Consider the following 24,067-nt stretch of genomic DNA (forward strand, 5'->3'; position numbering starts at 1 on the left):
TTTTTTTTAACAGCCTCTATTATTTCCTAGTCTTCTTTAGAAGGTTTAAAAAAATAAAATAAATACATGCGCTAATGGGTCAAACCCTGGAGCCAGTAAAACATTCCACCTCTTTCCCTCTAAACTTTTTCTTCTTTGTGTTTTTGCTTTTGTCATCAAGTGTTACATCATCAATAAAAATTAATGATCTGATCCCAGGGCAAGCCATGCTTGACCAACTCACCAATTAATGTCAATGTGTTTTGCAGGTGAGATTTCATATTTGTGACGGTGGCGTCATAGCAGACTGCCCACATTGCTCCACTCTATACTACAACAATGTCTTTTACATTGCTTGACATGTCCACCAGCCCAAGCTGTCGGAAACAAAGATGAAAAAGCTCTTGTACACGTGTTAAGTGTTTACGGTGGTACATTTATTTTGACGTTACAAACACAAGTGACATGTCATCTTCAGGTGGCTCCACATATTAAACGAAGAAGAGAGTAGGACAGCGTAGAAGATGAGCCAGGCAATGAAGGCTGCGAAGGTCACGTTTTCATAGCCTTAACCCACGGCCCGTCTCCATAGAAACGATGCCAGATTTGACAGCTTGTTGGACACCGGCGGTGTGGTCTTGTCACGCTGAAAATGACGTCACGTCGTTGCCATATTTTGCGTTAAAGGAAGCTCCCTATTAATTTGTACGGAGCTGCTCCACCTGTACAAATTCGCTACATGTTATGATGCCACGGATGCGGGGGGAGAGAGGGGGAGAGAGGGGGAGAGAGGGGGAGAGAGGGGGAGAGAGGGGGAGAGAGGGGGAGAGAGGGGGAGAGAGGGGGAGAGAGAGGGAGAGAGAGGGAGAGAGAGGGAGAGAGAGGGAGAGAGAGGGAGAGAGAGGGAGGGCCGCGCATTACTTTTCTTCTATTGGCTGAGCAGAACTCAGTATTTTAATGAGTGTTGGTGTAGGCTACAGCGTAACATTTTGAATTACTACAATAGGTATAAAACATAAATGCATTTGTGTCAAGTAGGGGTGTAAATCGCGGGTTTCGTCACGATACGATATAATATCGATATAAAGAACTACGATACGATATTTGCCGATATCTTAAAGCCTGCTGCGATTCATTCACGATATATCGCGATATAGTGCTCTACGATCGATTTTTTTTTTTTTAATAAAAAATATAGAACAATATCCTGATTTATAACAATTCATACGCAAAATCAACAAGGTACTGCAAACTCTTTATTTAGGAAATTACAAGAGTATTGTAGTATACAAATTGCTTACTTTAACACTGAACTTTGATGTCGTGTTTTTTCTTTAAATGTGCGGCGAGATTTGTGCTCCCTGAATATTTGATCACCGCGTGGCAGGATTTACAAACTGCACGTGTCTTGTCCGTTGAGCCATCTTTTCTTTGGAATCCATAGTGCTTCCAAACGAATGACTTGAAGCCTAAAGGGGAGCAAATTTCCTCGTCTTTTTGGACACTAGCCATAGCACCAGCCCAGGAGCCGCGTACTGCGTGCTCTGCTCACAACACAACAACGCCGGGCGCACTGCTCCCGGAGAGAGGAAGCAAGCAACAATGAACTGGATTTCAAAATAAAGTCGCGTCTAATGTCCGAGGTCAAACACGGCGATATAAATCGATGTTTACCTTTAGCATCGATGCCAATAAATCGTAGAGCATTACATCGATTAATCGATGTGTATCGATGTAGCGTTACACCCCTAGTGTCAAGTGTTAATCCATGAAGTGTAGAATTAACTGAGAGGACCTTGGAAAACATTTTCCTTGGGGTTTAAATTATTTGAAGTAGCCACTGAATTAATATTTTAGTTTAAATTAATATTGACATTGTTTAATAGCATCAGTCCATTAAATAATTAAATTAAAAGCAAAGTGAGGTGCAATCACAGCCTAGCAAAACATCCCTTTTTTTGACTAATGTTTTTACGTTTCATTTTAAGCTGTTTCCAAGTCTTTTCTTTCTCCTGTTGGATTGCACCTAAATGAAAATCCGAGTTCATTACTACTTAAATTCATAACTATAGGCTATGCTACGATCTTATGGTTAGATGTTACATCAATGAAATAGTACATTCAAACTTGCGCAACGGGCAGCAAATTCCTCCCATGACTGCTACAGCCGTATGAGATTTATAGCGAAGATTACGTTGGTACTCGCCGTAGACTTGCATAAGGACCTCCAACTCCATTGTGGTAAAATAAGGTGATCTGTTTTTCCTCAGTTGTCATGGTGATTCGTGGTATCGGGGCTTCATTGATGATGGCTTTTTAATACTCAGAGTCTCCCATCTCAGAGTTCAGGGATAGACTCAGAGTATGTTGAACCTGCTTTCTGGAATGCAGGAAACCTGCAAAGCCATCCAGGAAACCTGCAGAATAGGTTTGAAGGCTACTGGTGAAAATGATCCAGAGAGTCTTTGAGCACTTTAAAGTGCAGTGGTATGGAAAAGTGGTCACCAACAGTAATGAGACTACAGTCAAACCTCTACATACAAATCTAATTTGTTCCGGGACGTATATTGAAATAGGTGTATGTTGGATCAAATATTCCCATATGGACACACTGTAATTCGTTTAATTCGTTCCACAGACAAAATACTGCAGATAATTACACATAGCAACTAGAAAATGCAATTTCTGGAGAAATTGCGTGTGAAGACGAAGACCATGAATGGGAATTTAAAAAGAATTTGCGCCAATTTTTTTTTAAAATTTGGAACAAAACGAAAACTACAAGTTCAAGAGGTTCGGTTCACTTTGGAGTTCAATAGTTGAAACGGGTTGAATCGGACAAAAATTGTAAAAGTTAGGGCAAATGTTATATTTAGGTCACTTCAGGTTTCATTTAAGGAAGTGGTCCCCAACCACTGGGCCGCGGACTGGTACCGGTCTGTGGGTCACTTGGTACCAGGCCGCCAAGCCGCACAGAATATTTTTTTTTTTTATCAACGATCAATTAATTCAGGTCAAGACACTGTTGACACTGACATGTTTCCCCAGTCGAGCCCGCAAAGCTAATATGTGGCGACAGGCTAACTAACCAGGCAATGAAGCATTCAAAACTGCTTCAACGCATGGAGACCAAGCATCCTGCAATAAAAGACAAACCTTAATCACTTCGGGTGTCATTGTCTCCGATTACGTCTAGATGGGACCGGCTCGTTTCTGAGAAACAAACTCAGTGCTCCCACTAATTCAACGTAATGGTTAGTTATATTTTTGTCATTTGTACTTGTTTTTATGTCAGTCGTATCATTTTATTTCATCGTATTTATATATTTATTATAAATGTATTATTTATCTATTTATTTATTATAAATGTATTATTTATTTATGTAAATGCCGGTCCGCGAAAATATTTCTGACATGTAACCGGTCCGTGGCGCAAAAAAGGTTAGGGACCACTGATTCAAGGCACTTCTTGTTGAAATAAAGTAAATTCCGGTTTATTTGGGCCACTTCCGGTTTAATTTAGTGCACTTCCGGTTTAGCTGAGGTAACTTCCGGTTTATTTGGGGTCACTTCCTGTTTTAAAGGGCCCCTTCCGGTTTAAAGAGGCCACTTCCGGTTTGATTTGGAGCACTTCTGGTTCACTTCCTATTAAAATTGGGGCACTTCCGGTTCACTTCCTGTCATATTGGGTCACTTTCTGTTCATTTTGGGGCCCTTCCTGTTTGTTTTGGGGCACTTCCGGTTCACTTTGTGTTCATTTTGGGGCACTTCTGGGTCAATCCAAGATGGCCGCCACACTGTTGAAGTGGGGGTGAAGGGGTGATTTTGGTAAGCATAGTGGGGGTGAAGGGGGTGAATATGGTAAGCATAAGGTGAACAAAGTGAATAAAGTTGGAATGGGTTGAAAAATGTAGAAATTAGAAGGGAAAAACCAAATTGTGGAGAATTTGCGTGAATTTCAAATTTGAAATTTTGGAATTTTTGGTAAATGGGAAGTTGTGGAATAGGTAGGCAAATGATGAACAGTTGAGAGTTGGAATGGGTTGAATCGGTTGAAAAATGTAGAAATTAGAGTAGAAAAACGAAATTTTGGAGAATTTGGTTGAATTTCAAATTTGGAATTTCTGGTAAGTGGTAAGTTCTGTAATAGGTAGAAAAAAGATGAACAGTTGAAAGTTGGAATGGGTTGAATCGGTTGAAAAATGTAGAAATTGGAGTAGAAAAATGAAATTTTGGAGAATTTGGTTGAATTCCAAATTTGAAAATTTTGAATTTTTTGTAAGTGGGAAGTTGTGGAATAGGTAGGCAAAAGATGAACAATTGAAAGTTGGAATGGGTTGAATCGGTTGAAAAATGTAGAAATTAGAGGTGAAAAATGAAATTTTGTGGGAAATTTTAAACGTGAAAACGTGAAATGTTTGAATTTTGGGAATCTCGAGAATCTTTCCGAATGTGATTCGAATGATGTAAATTTCAAACTGGAACGACGTAATGGCGAAATGTTGAATGTGCCATTAAGAATGAATGGGGAGAAATTTGTCGTAAATTTGCGAATTTTGCGAAAACGGAAGATTTGGGGAAAAATAGAAGCGCTCATCGCGTGAATATTTGGAACACATCAAAAGTGGAATGGAGTGAATCGGTTGAATTATGTGGAAGAAGAAGGACAGAAAAGTGAGAATAAAATATACCGTTTTTTTTTTCATGTATAATGCGCCCCCATGTATAATACGCACCCTAAAAATGGCATGTTGATGCTGGAAAAAAGCCTGTACCCAAATTTTGACTCCCACTTAAGTCAAAAGTCAAAGTCAGCTTTATTGTCAATCTCTTCACATGTCAAGACACACAAAGAAACCGAAATTACGTTTTCTCTATCCCACGGTGACGAGACATATTACCCGATAGACATACAAGTAAACGACACAATATAAAAACAAGAAGGCACAACCAATAAATAATAAGAGTGATGAATAAATAATAAATAAACAGATAACGCAATAAATAAGAGGAGCAAAACGGAGCCAGTGTGCATCCAGCAGACAGTAAGCATAGCGCAAAAGTACAGGACGCTACGCAGAAAGGGGAAGCGAGTTCAGGATCCTAACAGCCTGGAGTATGAAGCTGTTGTTGAGTCTGGTGGTGCGGGAGCGCAGGCACCTATACCTCTTCCCAGAGGGCGTAAGATCAAACAAAGAGTGAGCGGGGTGACTCACATCACTCACAATCGTGGTCGCCTTGCGGTTGAGATGGGAGATGTAAATGTCTTTCAAGGAGGGGAGTGAAGCACCAATAATCTTACCAGCCGTGTTCACTATGCGCTGCAGGGCCTTCAAGTTGTAGTCAGTGCAGCCGCCACCCCAAACAGCAATACAGCTGGAGAGGACGCTCTCAATGGTGCCACGGTAAAATGTAGTCATGACGGTCGGAGGAGCGCTCGCTCGCCTGAGTTTCCGCAGGAAGTACAGGCGGCGCTGGGCCTTCTTCGCCAGTGATGCGGTGTTGGTGGACCAGGAGAGATCCTCACTGATGTGCACCCCCAGGAACCTGGCGCTGCTCACTCTCTCCACCACAGCACCGTCGATGGTCAACGGCAGGTGTTGGGTGTGACCCTTCCGGAAGTCAACAACAATCTCCTTGGTCTTGTCGATGTTCAGCAGGAGGTTGTTGTCCCTGCACCACGTGGTCAGAAGGTAAACCTCCAGCCTGTATTGAGTCTCCTCTCCCTTGGTGATGAGACCCACCAGAGTCGTGTCGTCAGCAAACTTCACTATGCGATTGTCGCTGTGGGTTGGAGTGCAGTCATGCGTCAGGAGGGTGAAGAGTAGCGGACTGAGCACGCAGCCTTGGGGGGGCCCCTGTGCTCAGCGTGATGCTGGCGGAGATTTTGTCGCCAACACGTACCACCTGTGGCCTCTGACAGAGGAAGTCCAGTAGCCAGTTGCAGAGGTAGGTACTGAGGCCCACCTTGTCAAGTTTGCTGATGAGACGTTGTGGCACAATGGTGTTGAAAGCAGAACTGAAGTCCACAAACAGCAATCTCACATACGAGTCCCTTCTCTCCAGGTGGGTGAGGGCCGAGTGGAGGGCAGAGCAGATGGCATCCTCAGAGGACCGTTTGGCTCGGTACGCAAACTGGAAGGGGTCAATGGTGGGGGTGAGAACGGAACGGATGTGCTCCAGGACAAGCCGCTCAAAGCACTTCATGATGATGGGCGTAAGTGCCACGGGGCGGTAGTCATTGAAGCAGGACGGAGCAGGTTTCTTTGGCACAGGTACGATGGTGGCAGCTTTTAAACACGACGGGACGATGGCCTGCTGCAGGGAAGTGTTAAAGATGTCTGTGAAGTAGGGGTGTAACGATACATCGATACACATCGATTAATCGATATAATGCTCTACGATTTATTGGCATCGATGCTAAAGGTAAACATCGATTTATATCGCCGTGTTTGACCTCGGACATTAGACGCAACTTTATTTTGAAATCCAGTTCATTGTTGCTTGCTTCCTCTTTCCGGGAGCAGGGAGCAGTGCGCGGCGTTGCTGCACGTGAAAGGGGAGTCGACAACTAGGACGCGGCTCCTGGGCTGGTGCTATGGCTAGTGTCCAAAAAGACGAGGAAATGTGCTCCCCTTTAGGCTTAAAGTCATTCGTTTGGAAGCACTTTGGGTTCCAAAGAAAAGATGGCTCAACGGACAAGACACGTTCAGTTTGTAAATCCTGCCATGCGGTGATCAAATATTCAGGGAGCACAAATCTCGCCGCACATTTAAAGAAAAAACACCACATCAAAGTTCAGTGTTAAAGTAAGCGATTTGTATACTACAATACTCTTGTAATTTCCTAAATAAAGAGTTTGCAGTACCTTGTTGATTTTGCGTTTGAATTGTTATAAATCAGGATATTGTTCTATATTTTTTATTTAAAAAAAAAAAAAAATCGATCGTAGAGCACTATATCGCGCTATATCGTGAATGAATCGCAGCAGGCTTTAAGATATCGGCAAATATCGTATCGTAGTTCTTTATATCGATATTATATCGTATCGTGACAAAACCCGCGATTTACACCCCTACTGTGAAGACATCCGTCAGCTCGCCAGCGCAGTCCTTCAGCGCTCGACCCGGGATGTTGTCAGGGCCCGCCGCCTTACGGATGTTGATAGCGGCAAGCGCCCTCCTCACGCTATTGGCGGAGAGGCACAGGGGCAGCTCGTGTGAAGGGGGAGTGGCCTTCAGCGGGCAAGTGCTGTTCTGAGCGTCGAAGCGAGCAAAGAAGCGGTTAAGGTCATTGAGCAGACGGACGTCTCCTTCACAGCTCTGCGGCGCGGGCTTGTAGTCCGTGATGGTCTGAATGCCCTGCCAAAGGCTCCGTGTGTCCCTGCTGTCCTTGAAGTGGGCGGTAATTTTGCAAGAGAACGCCCTCTTTGCTTCTTTGATGCCCCGGGGCAGGTCGGCCCTCGCAGTCCTCAAGCCAGCCTCATCCCCTGCTCTAAAGGCTTTGCCCCTGGCCCTCAGCAGCCTGAAGACAGCCCCCGTCAGCCATGGCTTCCGGTTAGCCCGAGTGACGATGGATTTTGAGTGAGTCACATCATCAATGCACTTCCTGATGTAGAAGGAAACAGAGTCAGTATACTCCTCAATGTCTGTCCGATCGTCGCAAGTGGCAGCCCTCCTAAACATGTCCCGGTCAGTAGAGCCAAAGCAGTCACGAAGCGCATCAGAGGCACTTTCAGGCCACACCCGTACCCGCTTTCGAACCGATCTGGATGCTCTCACCATTTGTCTGTATGCGGGCAAAAGCATAACAGTGATATGGTCAGAAAGTCCAAGATGGGGGAGGGGGGCGGCTTTGAAAGCTCCTTTATGCGAAGAGTAGACCAGGTCCAGGAAGCTGTCGCCACGCGTAGGAAAATTAACATGCTGGTGAAGCCTCGGAAAAACAGACTTCAGGTTAGCATGATTAAAATTCCCAGCGAAGATGGTGAAATCGTCCGGGTGCGCTGTCTGTTGTTCACTGACAGCCTGGTACAGTTCACTAATAGCCGCGATCCTGTCGCCTTCGATGTTGGAAGGGGGGATGTAAACCGCGACTAGCAGAATCGCGGTAAATTGCCTTGGCAGGTAAAAAGGACGGCACTTAATGATCACAAACTCCGCCAGTGGCGAGCAGTGCTTGCATACCACTACAGAGTCCCGGCACCACTCGTCACGGATGTAGACTCATATTCCACCTCCACGAGATTTTCCCCCTTGTACAATGGCCCGGTCCGCCCGATAGCACGCTAGCCGCTCCAGATGAACGGCAGAGTCCGGAATGTTGACGGTCAACCAAGTCTCAGTGAACACGAGCACACAGCAGTCACTCACTGTCCGGTTCGCAAATCGCAGCAAGCCATTTTGTTGTCCAGCGATCGAAAATTCGCCAGAAGAATGGAAGGCACGGCTGGGCGAGCAGGGTTGGCCGCCAGCCCCCGCGTTTGCCCCTCTTCAGCCTCCTCGCACACCGCTTTCGACGCTTCCCAACCGGGGGAGGAATAGCAGACGAGCCCGGCGACGCTTCAGGACGTAGCAGTCCGAGCTCCTTTAATGTCCCCGCATCAAAGTCCAGAACTCGACAAAACTCGCTTTCGCCAATGTCAAGCAGAACCTGCCTGCCGTACTTGTAGTACGACTCAGTACGACGAGACGAACAAAAGAAACTGCCGGACAAACACTCATTAGACGAACAAAACACCGTTCGGGGGTAAACGTAAAATTATTTCAGAAAAAAGATCATCTTTGGGAACAACCGGATGTTATTCTGCCGGTCAGTATCACTGCGCATGCGCTAGCAAACTCGATAGCAAAGAAATGTTTGGGATTTGTGTAGGGTACATTGTGACAGCAAACGAGCAGGTGATCGAGCAAGCGTCTGATACGAGAGCATTGTGTTCGTATGGAGCGTGTTCGAAGTGAACAGCAGAGAAGAAAGCGCATATGTAATGGCGGCCTCCGTATCATATCCGGATTAAAAAAATAAAAAAATAATTACTTTTTTTTTTTTTTTTTTTTTTTTTTGTACCCATGTATAATGCGCACCCCAGATTTTAGGACAATAAATTAGTTAAATTTTGCGCATTATACATAGAAAAAAACGGTAATAATAATAGAGAATGGTGTAGAACAGTGGTCCCCAACCTTTTTTGCGCCACGGACCGGTTACATGTCAGAAATATTTTCGCGGACCGGCATTTATATAAATAAATACCGTTTTTTTTCATGTATAATCCGCCCCCATGTATAATCCGCACCCTAAAAATGGCATGTTGATGCTGGAAAAAAGCCTGTACCCATGTATATTACGCACCCAAATTTTGACTCCTGCTTAAGTCTGTAAACGTAAAATTATTTCAGAAAAAAGATCATCTTTGGGAACAACCGGATGTTATTCTGCCGGTCAGTATCACTGCGCATGCGCTAGCAAAGTCGATAGCGAAGAAAAGTTTTGGATTTGTGTAGGGTACATTGTGACAGCAAACAAGCAGGTGATCGAGCAAGCGTCTGATACGAGAGCTTTGTATTCGTATGGAGCGTGTTTGAAGTGGACAGCAGAGAAGAAAGCGCATCTGTAATGGCGGCCTCCGTATCATATCCAGATTAAAAAATAATAATAATAAAAAATAAAAAATTAATTGTTTTTTTGTTTTTGTACCCATGTATAATGCGCACCCCAGATTTTAGGACAATAAATTAGTTAAATTTTGCGCATTATACATGGAAAAAAACGGTAATACATTTATATAAATAGATAATACATTCATAATAAATATATAAATACGATGAAATAAAATGATACGACTGACATAAAAACAAGTACAAATGACAAAAATAAAACTCACCATTACGTTGAATTAGTGGGAGCACTGAGTTTGTTTCTCAGAAACGAGCCGGTCCCATCTAGACGTAATCGAAGACAATGACACCCGAAGTGATTAAGGTTTGTCTTTTATTGCAGGATGCTTGGTCTCCATGTGTTGAAGCAGTTTTGAATGCTTCATCGCCTGGTTAGTTAGCCTGTCGCCACATATTAGCTTTGCGGGCTCGACTGGGGAAACATGTCACGTGACCGGGACGAGTGTCTTGACCTGAATTAATTGATCGTCGATAAAAAAAATTAAAAAATTTCTGTGCGGCTTGGCGGCCCGGTACCAAGTGACCCACGGACCGGTACCGGTCAGCAGCCCGGTGGTTGGGGACCACTGGTGTAGAATAAAATAATAATGGGGGATGGTGTAGAATAACGTGTGTGAAGGCCATCGCCTTCACACAATAATAATAAAGTGAATGGTGTAGAACAGACATGGGCAAACTACGGCCCCCGGGCCACATCCGCCCCACGGGGCCGTTTAATCCGGCCCGCCAACCCTGAATAAACTGTATTATTAAACTTTTTTTTTTTTTATGGTCATTTTGCCTGCAATGACTGCGTTTCCCCAGTAGATGGGGAACCACTCGCCTGCGCATTTACTACCGGAAGCCGTGTCAGAGAGCTCGGTGCACACTCACAAGTGTGTGTACGTTCTCAGTAGTACGGACACGGCGCACTCGTGCTCTATTTCTATCAGTGCCAAATTTAGAGCGTGGGCTGTGACGTCAGGATTCTTGTAATTCACACACTGAGCTTTCAGATAAAGTTTTACGCTAAAGCCACCCACAAACCTTTACCTGGAATCCTTCCATTAAGATGAGTGGCCCAAGGGAAAGCAAGTTGGACACTGAGTGCCGAGTGTTTAAAAAAGAGTGGACAATTTGGCTCGACCTACGCGACGCGACGTTCAGCCACATGAACATCAACATCAACCCGTCACAGATCTAGGTAAACGGACCAACACCTCGGATCTCTCCTAAGAATTGCCACAACAAATTCTACTCCAGACTATGATGCACTAACAAAAAAGGGAGACCAACAACACTGTTCCCACTGAAAATGAAGGGGAGGCTCTCAAGTTTGTTGTAAAAAAATCCATTTTGAATATAATTCGTACAAATAGCAGGGATTGAAACTAGCGAACATTTTCATTTTCAAACAATGCAGGATGCTCAACGACATTGATGCACCACCTGTTTGCGACTAATCTTAACCTGTAAAGTTCTTAAGGCTTACTTTAAGGAAGTGTTTCCCGTTTCCTCACCTCTGTCACCAGGTGTTTGTGAGTTAAAACTCTGGTCTGATTTTCAGATACCCCTCACCGTGTTGCCGATTTGATTACTTTATTTGGATGTATTTTTTCACAGATTCTTCAAGATGATATGTTTGGTCGGAATGTTTGCCGTTTGATGTGATTTTGCTTCATAAAATAAACATCTTTCATTAATCTGACCTGCAGGCGCTGAAGTGATGGAGACTGTTATTCATAATAACAGTGTCGTATTTTATGAGAATCACTGATAGCAGTTTTTTGGTGAAATGTTTTTAATGCTGTTAATAAATGCATTTGTTTTAAAAAGGCTTTTTTTGAATATCCATGCTTTACTATCTACTAAAGGCCAAAACCTTTTATGCAATGACCTTTACATGTCGTTTATATTACTTCACACAAACACTACATCTATCTTCTCCTGGTTCGGCCCCGGTCTAAATTTAGAACCCAATTCAGCCTGCAAGTCAAAAAGTTAGCCCACCCCTGGTATAGAATAACATGTCTGAAGGCCATCGCCTTCACACAATAAAGTGAATGGTGTAGAATAACATATGTGTGAAGGCCATCGCCTTCACACAATAATAATAATAAAGTGAATGGTGTAGAATAACATGTGTGAATGCCATCGCCTTCACACAATAATAATAATAGAGAACGGAGTAGAATAACGTGTGAAGGCGATGGCCTTAATAAAGTGAATGGTGTGTAGAGTGCTTCCAAACGAATGACTTGAAGCCTAAAGGGGAGCAAATTTCCTCGTCTTTTTGGACACTAGCCATAGCACCAGCCTAAGAGCAGCGTACTAGTTGTCGACTCCCCTTTCACGTGCCTGCTCTGCTCACAACACAACACAACACATCGCCGCGCCACTGCTCCCGGAAAGAGGAAGCAAGCAACAATGAACTGGATTTCAAAATAAAGTCGCGTCTAATGTCCGAGGTCAAACACGGCGATATAAATCGATGTTTACGTTTAGCATCGATGCCAATAAATCGTAGAGCATTATATCGATTAATCGATGTGTATCGATGTATTTTTACACCCCTACTTACTAGTATAGTTGATCACTTCACATGTTATTTTCACTTTAAACCGCATGAGGCGCACTGTGACTGTCGCGTCAACTCCGAGGCGAATGCCACATTCACTCAAACAGGCACTCAAACAGGCAACTTGCAATCAGCTCCAAACCTCCCAACCTGCAGGGGGCAGTGAAAGATCAAACCGTCAGACAAAACAGTCCAACCCTTGAGCTCTGGAACTACCTACCGTAAATTCCGGACTATAAGCCGCAACTTTTTTCCAAAGTTTTGAACCCTGCGTCTTATAGTGAGGTGCGGCTTATATAAGGATTTTTTCGTGATTTTTGTGATGAGTTGATCACATGAAGATTCAAGAGTTTTTTATTCGCCATGTTTGAGCGTGCCAAACAAGGAATTTGACTTCGGTAAAACACACCCTCTGTTCAACATTTAGGTGACTAACAACACTCAGGACATGTGAAAAATGGCAAAAAATAAAATAAAATAAAATTCACTTTTATACACTGCGGTATCTTGAAGAAAAAACAACAACAAAAATACTATTTTATACTATGTTATTAAAACTTTAAAAAAGCTTTCTGCGTCCAGTCTTTCTTTGTTAATAACTCGCGTTGGAAAGAAATGTTAAGGTATGTTATTAAAACTTTAAAAAAGCTTTCTGTGTCCAGTCTTTCTTTGTTAATAACTTGCGTGCACACTTCCGTGTTGCTGCGGTACTACTGCTGCGTCACAGGCAATGTTTAGAAAGACATGTTAAAGTATGTTATTAAAACTTTAAAAAGGCTTTCTGTGAACGGTCTTTCTTTGTAAAAAACGCGTGTGCACGTGCGGCTTATAGTCCGGTGCGTCTTATATAAGAAAAAAACTAAAATATCCCCCAATTTTAGCTGGTGCGGCTGATAATCCGGTGCGGCTAATAGTCCGGAATTTACGGTATATACTTCCTGTCCTGTACCCTGCATGGCATGGAGAGCAGTGAACAAAGGAAAATTGTTCGGTAGCACTGGAACAGACAACAAAACATAGTAACTCAGCTCACGGTCAAGATGCAACTGGTGTGAAATGGACATTTGTATTGATTGTTGAGTAACTTTATCGATTTGAATGGTCAATTTAAGTTGAAATGTGAAGTTTGAGTCCTTGTTTCAAAGTTTAAGTGTGTCAATTTAGACAAATGTTTATTTTGAAATATAAGACCAGACAAATGTTTATTTTGAATTACAATTATGATGAGACAAAATGTTTATTTTTACATTCTTTATTTTCTGTTCTTGTTTAAAGGTTTTTTACCTGATATACAATCAACATCACAACCTTAATTGGGACCTAAAAGGAATGTAAACCCAATTAGAGCAAAACTAAATGAAGATTGGAGTTGTCCCTTTGCATTCTTCAGACCAGGCTTTTGTCAAGTTTAAGCTAGAACTGGGTGAAACATTGACATAACTTGACAATGGCTGTGGAATAATTAGAGCCTCACTGACAATGAGTTCCATACACTGACTTCCGGAGTAAAGAGATTTACCGTATTTTTCGCACCATAACGCGCACTGGATTATAAGGCGCACCATTGAATTTTTAGAAATTATTTCATATATAGGGCGCACCGGATTAAAAGGGGCATAAAATATAAGCTAAACTGCAACAAACTGAGGTTGACTAGGGTTGCGGTATGCATCCACTAGCCAATAACCAATGAGCCCTCTGTAAACAATCGCGTTTCTGAAACTATCTCCTATAAAATGATCGGAACTGACTAAAGTTCGATCTAACATATTGGTACTGCTTACTTACGTTTCCCTTCCATATCGATCCGTAGATTTACTCGAAACATTAATGGAGCAGCCTATTTTGAAATGAAATCGCCTCGTGCGTATAGCAGCTATCATTATAGCCTTAGCCAGCCGCAAACTCCCATGAGCCTCAGCTCGCATTCTCCCATGAGCCTCAGCAACGTGTCGTGGCAGCCCCCTGTAAACTATCGCGTTTCTCAAACTATCTCCTATAAAACGATCGGAACTGACTAAAGTTCGATCTAACACATTGGTACTACTTACATATGTTTCCCTTCCATATCGATCTGTAAATTTACTCGAAACATTAACGGAGCAGCCTATTTTGAAATGAAATAGCCTCGTGGGTATAGCAGCTATCATTATAGCATTAGCCACCTGCAAACTCCCATGAGCCTCAGCTCACAGACTCCCATGAGCCTCAGCAAAGTGTCGTGGCAGCCCCCTGTAAACAATCACGTTTCTAAAAATCTCTCCCATACAAGTGATCCGAACCGACTAAAGACTGGTTTAACACATTGGTGCTGCTTATTTATGATTCCGTTGGATATTGATCCGTAAACCTACACGAAAACAATAACGGAACAGCCTATTTTGAAATGAAATAGCCTCACGGGTACAACAGCTATTCAGTGACACCCCCTGACCACGGTTGCTGTAATGCTGGGAAGCGATGCGACCTTGTAATTTGCTAGTCGTACTAAAACGTACTGAAACATTTTGGCAGAGCGCTATGTACAACCAGTATGGATCAACAAATTCATCAATTGATCTATATATAAGGCGCTCTGTATTATAAGCCGCACTGTGGGTGTTGAGTAAAGTTTTTAAGTCCGTCTAATAGTGCGGAAAATACGGTAACTATATTGTACTCCCCGGGAGCCCCAGCCGCAATCGGCGGCATCCGGGTAGTCCGCGCCGCAATCGGCGGCATTCGTGAGTTTGCGCCGCAATCGGCGGCATTCAAGGAGTCCGCGCCGCAAGCGACGGCATTCTGGGAGTCCGCGCCGCAATCGGCGTAATTCCGGGAGTCCGCGCTGCAATCAGCGGCATTCGGGGAGTCCTTGCCGCAATTGGCGGCATACAGGAAGTCAGAGCCGCAATTGGCGGCATACTGGGAGTGACTATAATATATACGTAGATCTGTGGAATAACTGGAGCCGCAACTGACAAGGAGGCTGACATCAGAGCCACACTTCCGGAGTCAGTGGAGTTGTTTATAAGTGACTCAGAGGACAAATATTTCAATGAATTTAATCCTTTGGAGTGACACGGATGGTTCGATAAAGTTGTTATTTATGTTATAGTTATTTGAACAACTCTTAATATGTTACGTCATGTCAATGGATTCAATCATTTGGAGTGACACGGATTGTTCGACAAATTTGTTATTCATGTTAGTTATTTGAACAACTCTTAATATGTTACGTCAGCTACGTTCTCAGTTCCTCATTTATGTTTTTATGTAATGTTAGCATACCGTACCGTTCACCCTGTTGTTACCTATTCATGTCTGTTCTTGGTGTTGGATTTCCCCCAAAAATGCGACATGTACGCTGGTGTGATTTATATGTTTTTTTCATCTTTATTATGCATTTTATGGCTGGTGCACCTTATACTCCAGAGTGATTTATAGTCCGGAAAATACGGTACTGTCTTTTCCTTCTTTTATTATGCATTTTATTGCTGGTGCGACTTGTACTCCAGAGTGATTTATAATCCAGAAAATACGGTAGTAGTCACTCTATGTTGATTTCTGTGACTGTATTATACTGTCCCCCAGTGGCCAATGTGAGCATACCAAAAGAAGCAGCACAATTAATTGGTCATGATGCACAAATGTACAATTTTGACCTTACATTTAATTATTTTCATGGTCGATAATTTATTTTTCATTGCTAATTTTCTGTATGTCAGATGCAGAGGTCGATGGCTCCGCGTGGCTTTGGAAAGCATTGCGGTACACTAAAGCGAAGAAGATGGGGCGGTTTGAGACGGCAGTGTGAGCTTTTGGGCTTATTTGAGATTGATCAGCACCACGAGTTCTACAGCCTCACTTGCATGATGAAGGAGGGATTGTTTTCATCAATCCTAACCACCATTGACCATGCATCTACAGTGAGTATGGATCAACTGATCATGCGCATCAGGAATTTTAGACATGTCATCCGCATCGACATCAAACACAATGTGGGTGCTCCACAAAAAGTAAGGAAGATTAACATTAACGTCACAAGCCTACCTAAAGGTGAATGTAATGATTTGTTAAGTAGAGCTAAGAGAGTAGAAATATTGAATGGCTGGTATTTCAATTCCCATTTGTATTTCCTTCACAGTTTGATATCACCTTTTGCAGTCAGGAGAAGCGGGAATAATGAGTGAGAATATGAATTTAAAAGGCATTGTTAGAAAAAACTAGAAAGTGGGAGATGGGGAAAATAGCGTCAGCACATCATCATCGGTTTAAAGTCCGCTTTCCAGGCGCCGCTGGGTTGGACTGGGTTCTCGATATGGCTTTCTTCCACCAGGAACGGTCTATGGCCATCTCGTGGTTGATGCCGAGTGCCTTTATGTCGGCTGCCACGGTCGTCTGCCAGGTCTTTTTAGTTCGGCCACTGGGTCTTGTTCCCTCTACATTATATGACATAACTTTCTTCACCCAATTCGTTCTCGTCCTTCCTCACTACATGTCCGTACCATCGCAGTCTGTCCAATATGGCCTCCACTCCCATCTTCTTTCTCAGCTCTGCACTGGTCTTTTCCTCCCTCATTGACACACCACACATCCATCTGATCATCCTCATTTCTGCTCTGTTTAGTTTGTCTTCGTGTTCTGTTTTCAGGGCCCATGCCTCACTTCCGTACGTCATACTACTTCTGACGCAGGCTGAGTACACTTGGCCTCTCATCTTCAGGGATGGGGCCTTAGATGTTAAAAAGGGCATGAGTTCCCTGAATTGCTTCCACCCGCTTCTCACCCTTGTGGTCACTGCTAGGTCCACCCCCCCCCCATCAGTGTTAAGCATGTCTCCAAGGTAGCAGAAGCTGTCCACCACCTCGTACATCTCCCCATCTACCACGAGCCCCTCTTACTCAGCTGGGTCTGTTTGGGCGACTTCTCCCCTGCACCGCTTGCATTGGAAGGTCTCACTTGCAGCTAGTAGGCTGCCTTTTACTCCGCTGCATCTTCGGTGTACCCATCTCTGACAACCCTTGCACCGGATAGAGTTAGCTTGCACGCCCTTCCCGCAAACTCCCCATGGCCATGCTCCTGACTGCGATATCACTCCCAGGCCAGCACCACCGACCATGACCTTTGATTTTGCCGCATTCACCTTTATTCCTTTCACTTCCAGGCCGCTAGCTTGCTAGCTAGGTCTTCTCAATTGTGAGCCATCAATACCAGGTCATCCGCGTAGAGCAGCTCCCATGGTAGTCCACCCCTCACTTCCCTCAATACCATATCCATCACGATAGCAAACAGTAATGGTCTGAGCACTGATCCCTGGTGCACCCCTACCCTTACTTTAAACCCATTACTGTCGCCAACTCCTGTTCTAACAGCTGTGCAGGCTCTGCAGTAGAGAGCCATCACAGCCATCACAGTCCCTCTTCCACGCCCGACTTCCTTTGGGCCCCACCTCACCACCTCCCTTGGCACTCTGTCGAACGCTTTTTCCAGGTCAACAAAAGTGAAGTACAACCTCTTCCTCTTCTCCCTGTGTTTCTCTTGCATCTGTCTGATGACAAAAATTGCGTCTGTTGTACCTTTACCAGGCATGAAGCCATACTGCATCTCGTCCACCTCTACCCGTGACCTCACCCTCCTTTCCAACACCCTCTCTAATAGCTTCATTCCATGCTCCAGCAGCTTTATGGCCCTGTATGACCCGCATGCGAGTGGGTCCCTCTTCCCTTTGAATAGAGGCACCAGGACGCTTCTTGTCCAGTCCTCCGGAATGTGCCCCTCAGCGATTACACTGTTACACAGGTCGGTCATCCACTGCACACCGACGTCTCCCGCTGCCTTTAGCATCTCTGCCACCACTCCAGATGGTCCAGCTGCCTTTCCATCCTTCATGGCCTTCATGGCTTTCCCCACTTCTGTTCGCGTGATTGGGCCACATTCACTTCGTCGCATCCCACCTCTCCATCCCAGTCATTCTCCACATTCAGCAGCTTCTCCATGTACCTTCGCCATACTTCCTTCACTCTGTTGTCTGTCACGATGTTGCCATCCTCATCCTTCACACAGTTTGCACCGGTCACATCACGTCTCTCCTTAACCATTTGCTTTGCTATCTTGAAGAAGCTCTTTTGTCCTTTCTCACTCTCCAATTCACTTGCAAATTCTTTCCTCTTGGTCTCTTGGGCCTCCCACACTGCTGTCCGTGATGCCCTCCTTGCGTCTACATACCGCGCTCGGTCTGCCTCCCTTTTAGATTTCTTCCATACTTTATGGCACCTCCTCTTCTCATTCACCGCTCTTTCGACGCTGTCATTCCACCACCATGTCTCTCTTTGTCTTGCTTTACCCTTTGACCATCTGCGCACCTCCTCTGTAGCTTCAAGCAGAGCCTTCTTTGTTGCCTGCCACTTGCCATCCACACCACCCGACTCCATCATCTCCTCCACTTCTTCTGCTATATGCTCAATTTTCTCCCTAAATTCGTTTTTATTCCCTCCGCTATGTAGCTTCCACACCTTCAACTTGGGAGGATGCTTCTTAGCCCCCACCTTCTTGATCCGCAGAGTGAGGTCTCCGATGACTAGGCGATGCTGAGACACACACTCTTCTCCGGGGATTGCCGCGGTCCTCCTTTCTGACCATGATGTAATCTATCGTGCTCTTGCAGCCACCCGAACTGTATCTTACTAATTTGGCTTCGTCCTTCTTGAAAAGCGTGTTGCACAGCACCAGCTCCAGTGAGTCGCCGAACTCCAGGATCCTCTCGCCCTCTGCGTTCCGCATGCCGTACCCCTGTCCCCCATGTACCCCCTCAAAGCCATCTGACTCCCTCCCCACGTGTCCATTCAGATCACCTCCCAGAATTATAACCTCATTCTGGGGGATCCCTGACAGCACCATGATGGCCTTGTCCCACAACGCATCCTTCTCATCCTGACTTCTGCCAATTTGAGGGGCATAGAAATTACGTTTGTCAGGCGCTTCCCAACGATCAACTTCACAAAGATGATCCGCTCATTTACCCTAATGCTTAGCACTTGATCTATCCACTTTTCAGCGATAAGTACTCCAACACCACCAGTCCCTTCGTTGCAGCCTTGCCAGAAGAACTTGTACCTTCTGCCGATTGCACCCAGCATCCTTGCACTTCCACCCTTCCATCTCGACTCCTGGACACAGCAGACATCCACCCTTCTCCTGTGTAGAGCCTCAACCACCTCCCCCGATCGGTGCGACATGCTGCCGATGTTCCATGTAGCCACCCTAACACGTGCCTCCTGCCCCTCTCTATTCCGGTTCAGGCCTCCCCGCAGTCCATCAGGCTGAGGGCCGTCATATAATCTACCTGCGGTTTGGCCTCCTTTTCCATCATTCTTTTTGTCGTAGGCTGATGAAAATGCCCACGGAGTACTTAAGGCTGTACCCCGCCTCTCCTGTGTTTGTCTAGCCATACTGAGAATATTTTTGGAGCAAAACGTTTTACAGTCGGATGCCTTTCCTGACACCAACCCAAGGGGAAATTGATTTTCTGTAGGGGTTGACTTCCTTAGCCCATTCCTCTCCCGAGGAGCCCACTGGCTATAGAACTATAACTATTTAACCCATAGTTGGGGGCTGGTTGGTAGCCACCAGGGCGTGTCCACACACCGGTGGGCCTGCGTGCCGCACGTCTAGGAGCCAAACCTCCTCCGAGTCCCTTGTAGTTTAGCCTGGGTCCGTGTTGTACCCAGTTACCATGTGTTGCCGCGTGGAGGCACTACATAGGGCTTGCTGTTATAGAGGCTATGTACTGGCAGGGGGAGAGTTACGCACTCTGCTCTCCCATTCGCATACTGCTAGCCAGCGGTGAGGGTTGACCGTGAGAAGTGACATGCACCGGGCACTCCACCAACACACTAGACGCATCACAACAACCCGACTTGGTCTTATGAAGTCAGACACACGTCAGCACGAAAGAAAAAAATAGCACGAGGTTAGACTTTCTTTTGCCAGAGTTGCTTGGCAGAGTTGTTGGTGAGCTGGAGTGGGCAGCGGCAGTTGAACAAAATCCCGGACAATTTTGAAATTATCCCCGGACATTTTTTCAGGTCTCAAAAGTAGGACATGTCCGGGAAAAACAGGGCGTCTGGTCACCCTATGTAAACAAGCACTGCATTCAAGCTATGAAGTAATCTAATGCTAGCGCTAGCATTGACGAGAAGCTAACGAATGCATTAAACACATTGTGTTACCCAAGAACAATACAGCACCTTCAATGCAATTCCACCTTCGAAGCAATTCATCTGATACAACTACTCAAAATACACCCACAAGAAGTGAAAACATAGAGTCCACAGCTCCAAAATCAGCAGAAAGTCTGACGCTAATGCTATGAAAATGAGTGGAGACACACAATATTATTAAAGTGAAGTACATTTTATTATTTTTGTGTCATCTCAAACTTACGGCTTTACTGGGTCCGTCGTTTCCATAGATTGAATGAATCTAACCATCAACGAAATTAAGTATTTCGGCAAATCCCTCTTTATACTGACAAAAGATTTCTGAAACACTCGTTAACAACCAGGACTTTGCCTACAGACGTGGGAACTCTGCTTGAAAAATTAAATTTGACCAGGCACTTCTTTGAGGTTTGTTTCTTTGAGGTCATGTTTGTTACTCGGATTTCCATTTGGCAATACCCATTACCTTGTTTGGTTTGTTCCGCCCCAACCGATGTGACGTAATAGATAAAAATAAGTCATAGAAAACGGAGAAATCTGAACAGAGTGAAAGATAGCCCCCCAAAATTATTTTAACAGTATCTCTGCAGCCCCTGGAGTGATATATATACACTTTTCCCACACTCCTGGACACTCCATATACACAATAAAATTATTTTAAAAGCAAAAAAAGTCAAATTTCCACGATGTGTCCTTTAAATTTACAAGAAAAACCCAATAAGAATTTACAAGGTACGCTAAGTAAGTCAGGTATATCAAGAACAAAAATTGATAAAAATTAACTGAAGCCAAGTGCACACATTGTGCATTGTGTCAGTTCAATTCTGCCCAACACACTGTTGTGCACTGCTACGTCATAGGTAATCCCAGTGGAGCACAACGTGCTGAATCTGCAGATTATTTCATGACTGTCTGGTTTGTTGTGGAGTGCACAGTCCCAAAAATACAATACACACTCCGGGGCCATGCGGTGCACTATAGAGAGCTCCCTGCATCAGAAAGGCACAAGAAGAGCTTTGTTAAAAACTTAACAATGCGTATTTTGAACAGCATCGATGTTTATGGTTGAAAACAAACCGTCTCTTTAGACTGAAAACAATAGAGTAAGACTTTGTTTGTCCCCTCACATTAATTGTGTTTCATCAAGTTTAGAATTCTTCAATGAGCCCTGCACTAAATTTTGGTGTGTTTTTTTCCCCTATCAAAACAAAATGATGCTACAGCAATTGCTCTTATATGAATTTTTAAAACAAGAGTAATAAAAATTTCGATTGTTATAATAATTTTTTTCAATGAGAAATAATAGATTCAAAGGAATTATTGGCGTTAGTATGCAAAACAAATTAAACATGTTAGTTGTGCAAACAACACAAATGTTAACATTACCCTTGGTGAAAGTAAACATTCTCAATAATTTTCTCTAACCCCTTTCCACTTTAGAATCAAGTGTTAGAAGATGATTTCAGAGCAGAGGACACTCAGATTCATAAGGTAAGGTGAATGTAATTTTTTCATTTACATTCATGACCCTGGTTTGTTTTGCCAACTTACATGTATGTGTGTAGGGTTTTATGTTGGAGACATTTGCTGCCCCAGTGTTTGCCAATCTACGGCGATCTTTAGGTGTGACAGAACAGGAGTATCAGCAATCCCTCTGCTCCGACAAGTGCTACCTTCAGTTCATAAGCAACTCTAAAAGCAAGGCTGACTTCTTCCTCACGTGAGTCACTAGGCAATGTTGCATGACTTTTTTTTTTTTTAGAATGAAATGAGAATAATGCAGAGATGTTACTGTACAGCACATATCTGAACATTCATGAAAAACTGACACGCTAAAAGAGTATCTTCTTGCATTATGATTCCAAACGTTGGCTGCAAAATACTTTTTTTTTTTCTAAATTAAATTGTTCAACTCACATAGTTCCTTGGAACCAAAATGGCAAAGCACTGCTGTTATCTAAATGAAACAATTCACTTCAACATAATTGTTTTGGAGTGAATTGATGTGTAAACCCACTAATCAACTTTTGAAATCTTACATAAAAACCTCTTTTCTTTTCTTTTTGGCTTATCCTGCTAGGGTTCACTACAGCGAATCACCCTTTTCCATTTAAGCCTCTCATCTGCATCCTCCTCTTTAACTCGAACAGCCCACATGTCTTTCCTCATTATGTCTATCAATCTTTTAGTTTTACGCCAAATGCCCTTCATGGCGCAACCCTCTGCATTTATCCGAGCTTTTTGGGATCGCGTTTACACTGGCTTGTGTCCCCATAAGACTGCGTTCTATTCACTAACAAATATAACAAATAAATAAACGTAAGAGTGAATTAGCTCAACTGAGATGTGCTTTTCTTTGGTGTCTTTACATTGTAGGAATGATAAACGCTTCTTTTTGAAGACTCAGAATGAACGGGAAATACGATTCCTTCTGGACAACCTGAAGAACTACATGGCACATTTGCAGAAATACCCCCATTCTCTTTTGGTGAAGTTGCTAGGTATACATACCCTCATACAAGCACCTCCTTTCCCCCTTTCATCGCGGGTTCCATGTTTCACAAAATTTGTATTGTTAATACCTATCTCTGGGCAGCACGGTGGAGCAATGCTTAGCACATCGCCTCACAGTGTGAAGGTTATGGGTTTGGTTCCGGCTCCAGCCTTCCCGTGTGGAGTTTGCATGTACTCCGGTTTTCTCCCACATCCCAAAAACATGCATGGTAGGCCAATTGAGCACTCCAAAAATCCCATGAGCCTCAGCTCGTAGACTCCCATGAGCCTCAGCAAAGTGTCGTGGCAGCCCCCTGTAGACAATCACGTTTCTCAAACCCTCTCCCATAAAAGATTCAAGATTCAAGAGTTTTTATTCGCCATGTTTGAGCATGCCAAACAAAGAATTTGACTTCGGTAAAATACAACCTCTGTTACACATTTAGGTGACTAACAACACTCAGGACATGTGAAAAATGGCAAAAACAGTGTAGACTAATTCAAAAAGGTGTGAAGAGCAGGATGTTATTGCACAGTAATGACTCTGAGACTCTATGAGTGGTGTGAGTTCATCAGAGCAACAGCCTGGGGGAAGAAGCTGTCTCTGTGTCTGCTGGTTTTGGCGTACCAAGCTCTATAACCCCGTCCGGAGGGGAGTAGTTCAAACAGACTGCAACCTGGGTGAGAAGGGTCTGTAGAGATGTTCCTTGCACGTTTCCTGGTCCTGGACAGGTACAAGTCCTGGATAGATGGGAGGTTGATTCCAATGATCTTTTCTGCAGTCCTGATTGTCCGTTGCAGTCTGTGCTTGTCTTGTTTGGAGGCCAATCCAAACCAGACAGTGATGGAGGTGCAGAGGACAGACTGGATGATGGCAGTGTAGAAGGTCTTCAGAAGCTCTCGCGGCAGGTTGAACTTCTTGAGCTGTCTCAGGAAGTACAGCCTCTGCTGGGCCTTCTTCCGGACAGAGTCTATGTAGCCGGTCCATTTCAGGTCCCGAGAGATTGTGGTTCCCAGGAACTTGAAGGTGTCAGTGGAGAGAATAGTATTACTGCGGATAGTGAGGGGTAAAAGTGGTGAAGGGTCTCGCCTGAAATCCACTGTCATCTCCACGGTCTTGAGCGGGTTCAGCTCCAGATGGTTTTGGCTACACCAGTGGACCA

The 24,067-nt window shown here is 44.1% G+C and overlaps 1 protein-coding gene across 8 annotated transcripts in view; it reads left to right on the forward strand.

The window, feature by feature from the left end:
• Positions 1-24,067, forward strand: part of pip5kl1 (phosphatidylinositol-4-phosphate 5-kinase-like 1) — a 61,542-nt gene that overhangs the window by 12,397 nt on the left and 25,078 nt on the right. For 6 of the 8 annotated variants that reach the window (XM_061294054.1, XM_061294053.1, XM_061294061.1 and 3 more), the window contains exons 2-5: positions 15,918-16,118; positions 21,852-21,902; positions 21,977-22,131; positions 22,788-22,912. In XM_061294054.1, coding sequence (XP_061150038.1) covers positions 15,918-16,118; positions 21,852-21,902; positions 21,977-22,131; positions 22,788-22,912 — 532 coding nt within the window. The remainder of the gene's footprint in view (positions 1-15,917; positions 16,119-21,851; positions 21,903-21,976; positions 22,132-22,787; positions 22,913-24,067) is intronic. The other 2 variants (XM_061294057.1, XM_061294060.1) reach the window with 2 other exon arrangements.

Source organism: Syngnathus typhle, linkage group LG12 (assembly GCF_033458585.1).
Source record: "Syngnathus typhle isolate RoL2023-S1 ecotype Sweden linkage group LG12, RoL_Styp_1.0, whole genome shotgun sequence".
Lineage (NCBI taxonomy): Eukaryota > Metazoa > Chordata > Actinopteri > Syngnathiformes > Syngnathidae > Syngnathus > Syngnathus typhle.